Genomic DNA, 11,135 nt, shown 5'->3' with positions numbered 1-11,135 from the left:
CTGCAGCTATTGCTATTTGACCAGCTGTTGGTTGAACACAAATCTTTCTGACCATCTTCCTGGCTACCGCTTTTTCTTTAAACTTAATACATTACACTAACGGAAAAGCAAGAATAAAGCCCAGAACTGATGCAGGAGTTAGTATAACCCATGGGCATGAATTTAACTGACCTAATGAATAGGAGTGGAAAATGGCAAACTGATTTGAACTCACAATAAAGTATTTGTTGAACAAAAAAGTGTATTTATGTCTCCAATATTTAACTAAATAGTGCCTCTCACCATTACTTTTAAACGTTTTTCTAAAACAAAAATGACCTGGTTTACGGCTTATTATAGGGCCCTTGATCAAACCAAAAAGCTGCTATTTAGCCCCAACTGTCACTGAGGATTATTACATTAGTGGTCACACTCATTCACACTGTATACCATGCTCTCTGGCATCACACAGAAATGAAAGTACAAACGCCGGCAGTTTTTAGAAAGAGAAAAAGCAAACAAGACAAACGTTACAGGCCTGTTAGCAGTTCTTATTGAATTTCTGTTATTGATATTTCTGTACTCACAGTGCCGAAAGAGAGAGTGTGTGTGTAATTATCCCTCCCCAGTCACCAGTGGCGCCCTCTGGTGGCGATGCTCGCTGGAGAGCCTCTCAGGAGAACCACAAGCCTGTGGTGCTAACTGAGCAGCAGCTAAACTAAACTGAATATCTCAAGACGAAAGGTTTACCATTAAAATAATGTTGAATGACTGTTGAATGACTGCAGAATGCTATTAACACTGTGCTAGCTGATATGCAGTGAGCAGTAGGCCAGGTTAATATCCCTCCGTTGTGTGAGCTACGCTTCAAAAAACGGCAATAACAAAAAATGCAAATACACACACACAAACTTAATGTCTTACAGTCCAGCATCAACTTGCTGTTATTGAAGCTCATTGAAGGTGGTCTTTCTGTGTACCCACTTACTTATTCTCCATGTGAGCAGGTTTTTGTGGCTACCTCTCTCGTTGTCCTGGTGTCTTCCTGTTTCTTACTCACTTCTTAACCAATAAGCTTAACTGCACGTTCAGACACAGCATATGACCAGGCGTAATTCGTCTTGCTCATTGAATGGGCGGCGAAATTCCGGCTGTTTGGCTGGCATGAGGAAGAATACGCCTCTGCAGCCGATTCCAAGTTAGCGATTCTTTAACTTTATGCAAATGAGAACCACCCGAGAGCCAATCAGTTCGGCGTGTGTGTGCTTTGGAAGCCTACGTTGTTCAGAGGGGCAGGAGTAATCAGAAAAAGATGGCGGAGTCTCGGGAGTCTGTTATAATAGAAATATTTTATATGAATAAAGGTTTCTACTAGCCTGACGATGTCATACTCATAATTCTAGTCAGAATATGAGTCTGATACTGCTCCATTGGGCTGTGATTATGGGGCGTGTTTCAACCGAACTAGGAAAAAAATGCCTCTTCGCTCAATTGGATAGACCTAGCAGGCACGGATATCAGTTAGAGTCAGAGGGGCAGGAGTAATCAGAAAAAGATGGCGGAGTCTCGGGAGTCTGTTATAATAGAAATATTTTATATGAATAAAGGTTTCTACTAGCCTGACGATGTCATACTCATAATTCTAGTCAGAATATGAGTCTGATACTGCTCCATTGGGCTGTGATTATGGGGCGTGTTTCAACCGAACTAGGAAAAAAATGCCTCTTCGCTCAATTGGATAGAGCAAGCAGGCACGGATATCAGTTATGGAGCCCGGCATGTAACCCATATTCTCCCAGCAGTCAGTGGCAGGGTTGTACCGAATAACCATCTTGCACTCGCTGTAGTCCACCGCGCAGTAGCCCCCCAGGATGTAGATCTTGTCCTCCAGAACGGCTGAGGCCGCCCCAACACGTGGCGTGGAGACGGGGCAAATGCTGCACCAGAAGTCAGACTTGGGACTGTACATATGGCAAGACAGCTGGTTGAAAAAATTGCTGCTACCACTGTCTGACAGTCCACCAACTACATACAAGTGATCAACCACACACTCCATACGGTGCCCCGCCCGATTGTAGGGCATGTCTGCCAGGTAGGTGGTTCCTCTCTCGGGATGGTATAAAAACATGGACACCAAGCACTGGTAGACGCAGTTCAGGCCTCCTGAGACGTAGATCTCTCCTCCACACACAGAAGCAGCATGGCTGTTCATGGACTGGTCCAGCGGGCAGACAAAACTACAAGAGTGAAACAGAGATGTTAATTCTTGAGGTGGAGGGTGAGGGATGGAGATTTTGTGGTTCACCTTTTGTTTTCCCACTTCATACAGATTGGCCAAGTCGGTTACATTTGGGTTAAGGGTCTTTCCATGCCAAATCACCAAAAGATACCCACATGACCCTGTTCCTTTTCTCCAAATTGGAATCATATATACCCATACGCCAGATGTGGGCACAGGCAAAGTTTCAGAGCCCAATACCAAAACCAACCAAATTATAGCAATTTCAAGGTGAGGTACCCTCACACAAATGTTCGTATCTGCACTGTCCAAAGTGTGATGTATGCTGTGTATTTTCAATGATATCTTCAAAACGGTTTAGGATATCAGGATGACATTTTGTACTGTAACTAACTCGCACCTGTAGAGTCTGAATCTGAGTGCATATTTAATCTGTCGTCAATTACAATAATGTGATTTTCAGATTTCTTTCAGATGTCAATGTACCAGTGTAGTGTGGAATTTCTTTCACAGACAAAATATATCGGTATGCATTGTATTAAGTATCTAAATGTCTTTAATAGAGCAAAAAGACTTTACTCTTTGGAGCTGTGGTGAAGGTCTAAAATGTTACAATAAATGAAATGCCCCAAATCTTGTGTAATTACAAGAAAACGTCATTCTGATATCCTCAAGGGTGTTGAAGATGTCAGTGTCTGAAAATGCCACACCATACTTTAGACAGTGCATGAGGGAAAACTGAAAATTAATTGAAACTAGATGTACTGCATACGAGGGCGTAATATACCTGTCGCATAAAGTTTGAGAATGCGCAAGAATTTGTAAAAACTAGGAAATGAAAAAAGAATTGAAAATATATATATAAAGATAATATATGTATGTGTGCGTGTGTGTGTGTGTGTGTGTGTGTGTATCACAGGTTGGGACATTGTTTGGCCTCTAGAGGCAGCAAAAGACTCGTTTCGGCTCATTTTGTTCACCCAGAGGTAGATTGATTGCTTAAAATGAGTGAATAATATGTGCCACAAGTGACCCAAACCTTCTAAGGTTGTTGTTTGCCAGCCATCAACAGAACAGAAGACTAAAAAAACATTATTTGCAGGCGATTGGGAAGATGAGCGAATTCATTTGACAGGCTACGGAGGTCTGTGTTGAATAGGGGGGCGTGGCCGGAGCGGAGTTCAGCACAGACGTGACATTTTCTCAGTGGTTTTGTTTTCTAATTAATGCTTGTTCATCGTTGCGATCGTTGTTGTGTTTATAAGAAAGAAATACAGCCTTGCAGGACAAAATACAGGGGAATTTGGGCGATTTTGATGCACAAAATGATGTTTCCGTCTGAAAGTTGCAATTCTGTTTCAAACGGTACATTCTGCGGTTTCCGTCCGTTTTCTGTTATCGCGGAAATTTTCTCCACGCGTACCCCAGTTTGGGAACCGATGGTATACATGATACAAAATTGAAAGAAAAACTTAGGAGGGTTTATGTGGGAAATTATTCTGATTACAGGTGACTTGGCATGGACTGACCCTTTATTGTTATTTATGATTTAAATCCATCAGTTTCATGAACTTATTCACATGAATACCGATCTACTTTCCTGCACTTTTTTCTATTTCTTATGTAAAATAGCATTTATTGTTACACTAGATCTCTATTGCTCGTAGCTTGACTGTTCTTTCCCTTGTATGTCGCTTTCGACAAAAGCGTCTGCTATATGACTAAATGTAAATGTCTAATGATTGACCCCTTTCCTATAAGTGCATCCAATTACCTCCAGGAGTCTGTGTTGGGACAGTATTGTTCCACACTGTCCACACTGATTTGATCTTTTCTTTCACCCCCGATGGCGTAAATCCTTCCTTCTCTCACCACCATAGTGAACTGATTCCTCTCCGTCTGCATGTCAGCAAGTCTTTGCCAGCTGTTATCCACAGGATCATACCTGAGGAGAGAATAAGGTGCAATTTAAATCAGTGTTTCAACAAGTGAATGTGAATGCTTTATATTTGATTTTGTATTCTCAAGCATGTAACATGCCCCCCAAATGAGTCTATTGCAACAACCCCACATACAGGTAATTTGTAGATATGTGATTCTCATCATCACCACAGTATTTCTCAGGTCAATTGCCAGCATATTTACATATGCACCTGTGCACCCTAATACTCCAGGACAACTGATATGATATCTGGGAAAAAACAAAACATGCTTTCAGTTGTCATGCTGGTATGAATAAAGACAGATTAGTCTGATTGGCCCACCTGAACATGGATTTCATGACATCATCTGTGCCATAGTAATGCCGGCCACCACTCACATACAGCTTGTCTTCCAAAACAGCGACTTCATGACGAAACCTCGGTTGCTCTGGCAGCTCTCCGAGAACCCTCCACTCCACTGTTTTGATGATGTGTGCGTAGTTGCGGAGGGAGTTGCTGAACCACAACTCTTGGCTGGGTCTGCGGTGGCCTATGTCGGGAATTATTATATCCCCTCCCACCAGTACCAGGTTGTCCTTGGGCAAGTAGTCCCTGAATTGAGGTTCATCATCCACGTTGTCTGAACAAAATTCCTCCAGTATGGTCTTGTATAGCTTTTTCATGCTTTCTTGGGGCTGCTTGGTATTGGTCTTTGCTTCACAGAATTCCTTGATGGTCAACAGAGGAAATTTGATTGTGTCGATCAGTTCCTTGGCCCGTCTCACTCTCGGTCTAGGGTTGGCACCAATCCAGGACAAGACGGCCCGCAAGACAACAACCTCAGAGGGCACACACAGAATGTTACTCTGCAGGAATTTAAGCAGCTTGTCTCTGGGCAGGTCCTGGAATTTGGGGGTTGTGGACACATCCTGAAAGTGCCTGAGGACAAAGTCATCAGCAAAATGGAGTAACTCCCCCATCTTGTAGGCTTTGGCAAAGGATGCCACATCTAGGCAGGAGACTGCGTCTATTTCCTGGTGGAGGAAGTCAACGCAGAGGGAAAGGGCAGGCTGGATCTGGAACTGGAGGGCAGCACAAACAAGATCAAAGACCCACCCCCAGCTGAGGACCAGAGATCCACTGTAGGAGCAAAGAAGGAACGCCTCCAGCTCTTCGTCTCCCAGGGAATGTAATGTCACGGCACGCTGTCGTGACTCCCTCATGCCGCTGGTGAACATGGCACGGAAGTAGTCACTGCTGGCAGCGAGGACCACCCGATGGGCTATAGGAAGGTCGTATACAAGTTGATAGACTTCAGAAAAAGGATTTATTAGCTTCAAGACATTTTAGAGTATTTCTATTTTTACTCTTCACATACCACAAAAGTTCACATAGCAGTGTATAAAGCTTCAGTATCTACTACTTGACAGTCTGAAATGAAATAGTAGTATACTTTCTGATGAGGAATAATATCCGATCTCTCTGACATTGTGAAATTGTTGGACAGTAAAGTTAGCATTTTCTTTGTTTACATGCTATTCATGCTAAATATTATAACTAATTTTACTGTTGAACAGAATAGAAATCGAATCATACCATCTCCTAATATACGTTACAGTCCCATAGGTTACTATTTTGAGAGGAAAATGAATTTAGATGGGAGCCTGATCCTTTGTTTACCTGAAACAGCTGCCCAGAATAGTTGCCAAAATGACTGCCTAATGACTTTGGTAAAGTATCACTTCTTTAAAGTGACGTCATGCAGGACATTACATCGTTTTTATTACATGTTTTGTAGGTAACTAGTTCTATTGCTGGTAGGGATGGGCATAATTAATCGACGATCGATTAATTGATCATTAAGAATTTCCTCGATGAAATAATTTTTTCATCGATTAAAACTAATGCATGTTCTGTTGCGTAGTGTGCGTGTAATTTATTTATTTTAGGGCTGTCAAAGTTAACACGTTATTCTATGAGATTATTGTGGCCGAGATTAATGCAATAAAATATTTGAACGCAGTTAACGCAACTTTGTTTACTTCCGGTGCGCGTTGACCCATGGCACGAAACTGCCGCGTGTCTGCAGTCAATTTAGATAGAAGAGACCGAGACGGTAGTTGAAGATGGAGAGAGCTGAGGGATTGTTGGGCGGAAAGTTTCTGTTTAAGAGGCAAAATGACAGAACAATCGACGAAACTAAAGTTGTATGTAGCATTTGTCAAGCTGAATGTAGCTATTACAGAAGCAGCTCGTCTTTAAGTTATCACCTTAATGCAAAGCACCCGACAGAAAGCAGTCCCAGGTTAGATGGTCGCCAACCCACACTCCACGACTTCTCTAGGAAATGAACTAGACCAGTCCGTGAAAAGGTTACCAACGCTGTAACAGTTTTGGTTGCCGGTGACTGTCGGCCCATCAACATAGTTGAAGACGGTGGGCTGACTGAGGTGATTCGAATTGCTTCAGGGGACAATTCTTACGATTTACCGTCGAGGGGCACCATTGTGTCTCGCATATATTCCTTGTATGACGGCGAGAGAGCACGAAAAAAATACAATTAAACAACAGTGTCTAAAATACACGCTGTCTGAAGTGATTACTCGTCTGTCTGAAGATTTAGTCTCGAGAAGAAAACAAACTTTTAATCACGATAAATCTAGATGAATGAATTTCAAAATGTGAGATTAATTAGTTAGAGAGAAAAAAAAAGTTGTGTTTATGAGCACCGGCTTCTAGCTGTCGGCTCCGCTGCTTAAGAGTACAGCAGCGCATATTTTCAAGTGTAACCATTGAACGGATCCCGTTTAACTGCCACAAGAGTTGTCCATCTTGTAAGTTTAACTGCCACAAGAGTTGTTCATCTTGTAACAAAAGATCTCAATGAGGAAACACGCTGTGTTTTTTCCATTTTCACTGCATTTTAATATAGCCTATAAATAGTGAATTTTAATATAAAAATATTAATGATTAATCGAAAATCGATCGTTAATTCTCCCGACGATCGATTAAGAAAATTTAATCGAATGCCCATCCCTAATTGCTGGTCCTATATGGTCATGGAAAGGAGAGATAAACACACATCTTTCCCACTAGCCACCCAGACCATTTACTAAGTAGAGCTCTGAGAAACCAGTAAAAGTGAACAGGTTTTCCAGCATAAGGTCGCCAAATATATCACTGAAATACATCAGCTAGCTAGATTGCTAGCTTTTATCAGTGCCAACTGTGTTGCTGGTAATTGAAATGTAGGTCTGTCAGAAGCCAGCTGGCTAGTAGCTCACTAGTTTTCGACAAAAACCCTGCAATGCCTTTTTTAAATGACTGTTAAACATTATCACTATCCATTATACATACAAATCTGTTGACTTACCATGAAATACTAGCCTTTCAGCCTGCAGCACGATATCACAGCCAACTTTCTCCACCCACAGTTGCCTAATGGCCTGCAGAGTAATCTGCAGCTCTTCTGAAGCAGATGAGCAATGTGTCTTCTCTTCTCCTTTCTTTTCAGTCTCTTTAACCTTCTTCTTCTCCTTTTCCTTCAGCTTGCAGAGACCCAAAACTCTTTGTACACCCAGTGCAAGAGCTGCAGTCCGTATAGGGGCGACTGAATCTCTGTTAAGAGTAGGTATGTTTCCTGTGTAGGCAAACTCTAGCACCGCTGCAAGACCCAGAGTGGTCACCTCAGGGCCCAAACACACGTGGATGTCTGCTGGGCTCCATTTCCCCTGCGTCCACAGCTTCTGCTGGATGAGGGAGCTTACGGCAGCGATGACAATGGAGTGGGCACGGAGACTCTGCCCATTCTGAGTGCTTAGAGTCAGGTCAGTGAGCAGGGAGGAGTGCCTAAAATAATCCAGTGTCTGAAACACTTCTGTTGGGTAAGTGGAACGGTGGACTAATGTCTTGGTGTCATCGTCATCCTCTTCGTGGTACTTCTCATCTTCATCTTCATAGTGGCCTAATACCTCTTCATCTTCCTCTTGGCTCTCATCCTCATGTTCATTCTCTTCTGTGTCTCCCTCGGGTACAGCGAGCCCTCCATCTTCTTCACACCCTGTTATCTCATCAACACCTGCCTCGTCCACAGCATGAAGTGTTTTAGAATGGCTTGTCTTCTCATACACACCTCCCTCAGAATAATCATCTCCGCCATCGTCATCATCATTGTCATCATCATCATCATCATCATCATTATAAGACGAAGCAGCACCTGCTACTACTTCTGCTTTCCCCGTATCTTTGTGTTTAGTGTCGTCACCTTGGTCCACTCCCCCCTCCCTCTCCTCACTCGGCCCCTCATTGTCACTTTGTTCCCACCCCTCTACGCTCTCCTCACTTACCCTCTTGCAAGGTGCAGCCAGAGCCATGTCTTCACTTCACTTCACTTCACTTCACTTCACTTCACTTCCAGAAACACACAATCTTCAGAGACCTGCAATCCCAAATGATAATTCCGTGCTGCAAAATGATGGTCTGGTTTGAGATGACTTAGATGTTTGTGCTGTTGTTTGGGTCTGTATTACTCCTCAGTGCTTAGTCTATGATAACTGAGGCACTTTTTGAACTCTTCACTAACTGATCGCTATTTATACATCTGATATGATAGGTTTTACTCTGGGATCTAGCAGATCCCAGTGCAGGCTCATATATCTCCCCCACAGCCAGAGCAGAGAGCTATGTGGGTCAAGGAGTGATGGAAGGTGAGTAGGAAAACAACTTCAATGGATAGTACAGGCTTGTTTTCCACACAGAGAGGACAAAATAACTGATGATTTATAATGTTGTTCCATGGTCGAATGTTTTCCATTTCTTGCCAATCTGAACTAGGAGTTTTACTGTACTGTTACAGTCTTACTGTTTGTGATTATAAATGTTGATATTTTCCACAATATATCATATTCATCATTGAAAGACTTGTTTCAGACAAGATATCTATTTGTGTAATTCATTTAAAACACTGTGGGGCTTGATGTGCTAAGAGGAAAATGCAAAGAAAAGCAAATAATCTTCTAAACCAGACAGAATAAGCTGTCCTGAGTGAATGATCAAAGGGAGGTGTGCATGCTTCACTGCTCCAGCAGGGGCTTGCAAAGGGGTGTATAGGACACAAGCCACAGGGTCAGTATCATCATGATGTTAGTTATGGGTGATTGGATGTATAGCACACAAGCCACAGGGTCAGTATCATCATGATGTTAGTCATGGAGTCATGGGTGCTCTTCTCTCATCTCTCACCTTCTCTTCTCTCCATTTACTTTTATTTATTTTCTATGACAATTTGTCTCTTCATTACTCATTTAAAAAAATTCTTTCCTTGAATCTCCCCAGTAACCCTCTACCTAACAGACTCTCACTCTCCCCCCCCCCCCCTCTCTTCCATGCACATCCATCTCTCTCTGTCCCTCTCACATCATTCAACCTATTTCTGATAGATACCACTCAGTGGCAAAAGCCATTTCTAAAGAATTTGCATTTTCGTTCAACCCAAGGTCCCTTCCAGTGGAACACCCCTAAAGTGTCTGTTCCCCTAGTTACCTTCCAGTGGAACACCCCTGAAGTGTCTGTTCCCCTAGTTACCTTCCAGTGGAACACACCTGAAGTGTCTGTTCCCCTAGTTTCCTTTGTTTACCCCTGAAGTGTCTGTTCCCCTAGTTTCCTTTGTTTACCCCTGAAGTGTCTGTTCCCCTAGTTACCTGTTTACCCCTGAATTGTCTGTTCCCCTAGTTACCTTTGTTTAGTCCTGAAGTGTCTGTTTTCCTAGTTACCTTTGTTTAGCCCTGATGCTGTACACTACTTGTGCAGTAGCTTTTATGCAGCATGACATTATCAAGCATTATCTCTGAAGCCTCCTCAAAGCACTCATCTCTCTCCATCTCTCTATTTATGAGTCAGTGAGGGGGAGTTGATGGGGGAAAAAATAAAGCATAAAAAATAAAAAGAAGATGAGTGTACTTTTGGTTTTATTCCAACTTGGACCAATAAAATCAATCAACACATACAACAATATACAGTATGTACAGAAGCAATACATGAAAAAATAAATAAACACACGTATGCATATGCACACACACACACGCACACACACACACACACACACACACACACACACACTCTTCTCTTATGCACACACACATACACACAGACGATCAAAATCAAGAAGAGGGTTAAGCACAATAACACTGCCTTATCTCCTTCATTACTGCTTCATTATTTCCATCACTGGTGCATGGCCACCTTGTCTGCTAAAACACACCAGGGAAATTGCACATTCAAAAACAAAAAGGAAAGCATATTATTTATGTTGGCGGTAAACCTCGTCTATCTCACTTTTGACACGTTTGGATTGTTATTACAAAGACCAACACAATGTCATCCACTTGGAGGAGAGTGTTCTCTGGAAAGCAGGTTAAGGTTGGATTTGCACACAACGTACGACAGCACACAACGTACCACAGCACACAACAGAGCAAGTCTGGCACCACCTCTGTCATTCTTGGTTTATGCTGTTTTTAATCTGAATTTGTACACATTTTAGAAAAAAAAGATTTTTCCTCTAAATCTTGCTTGAAAGGCCAGTGTATTTTCTTGTCTCTACTAGAAGGACTATGTTGAAGGACTATGCTATGACTATGTGGGTCAGTCATCACTATGTATTCTTCCTCTTGGCCTAATGTAGAGACGTGTTAAACTCTTGATGGCTTACACTCCAAAAAAAAAAAAAAAACTATCTGGTTAAACTGCTTATCTACAGAGTTGTGTACAGATCTTTAAAGAACTCACTCCAAGTTGGGGGAAATAAACAACACAAGAGTCACAGAAATGTAACATAGCAGAAGCCTTACCATGACTATTAGTCCCACATTACAGTATTATAACTCCACCAGGAAGTACCTCGAAGAAACCCTGAGGACATCTGCGGCACGCTGCTCATTTATAGAAAACAGATAAGTCTTTTTATTCCTCTCACTTTCAAAATGTGATGACTGGCA

At 42.3% G+C, this 11,135-nt stretch overlaps 2 protein-coding genes across 2 annotated transcripts in view; both read right to left on the bottom strand.

Annotated features, from left to right (window-relative positions):
• Window positions 1-1,517: 1,517 nt before the first annotated feature.
• On the bottom strand, window positions 1,518-9,494 carry LOC105895999 (kelch-like protein 33). The gene is made up of 4 exons (XM_031584906.2): window positions 7,514-9,494; window positions 4,483-5,422; window positions 3,993-4,163; window positions 1,518-2,216 (listed from the first exon to the last, which is right to left on the bottom strand). Exons 1-4 carry the CDS (start codon window positions 8,511-8,513, stop codon window positions 1,664-1,666), a joined length of 2,664 nt encoding a protein of 887 aa, XP_031440766.1. The 5' UTR covers window positions 8,514-9,494; the 3' UTR covers window positions 1,518-1,663.
• Window positions 9,495-10,089: 595 nt separating this feature from the next.
• The window catches only part of si:ch211-63p21.1, a 6,674-nt gene continuing 5,628 nt past the window's right edge, over window positions 10,090-11,135 (bottom strand). Inside the window, exon 7 of the mRNA XM_012822723.3 lies at window positions 10,090-11,135. This exon is cut by the window's right edge and continues 2,025 nt beyond it. The gene's annotated coding sequence lies outside the window, so the exon portion shown is untranslated.

Source organism: Clupea harengus, chromosome 18 (assembly GCF_900700415.2).
Source record: "Clupea harengus chromosome 18, Ch_v2.0.2, whole genome shotgun sequence".
NCBI lineage: Eukaryota > Metazoa > Chordata > Actinopteri > Clupeiformes > Clupeidae > Clupea > Clupea harengus.
This window is presented reverse-complemented; position numbering and strand designations above follow the sequence as displayed.

Coding starts and splice junctions, on each gene's coding strand:
- LOC105895999 (XM_031584906.2), bottom strand. CDS start 8,513: ATGGCTCTGGCTGCACCTTGCAAGAGGGTAAGTGAGGAGAGCGTAGAG. Junction 4,164..4,482: donor GTCATGAAATCCATGTTCAG/GTGGGCCAATCA, acceptor TTCTCTCCTCAG/GTATGATCCTGTGGATAACA. Junction 2,217..3,992: donor CCCAACACAGACTCCTGGAG/GTAATTGGATGC, acceptor TCACTCTTGTAG/TTTTGTCTGCCCGCTGGACC.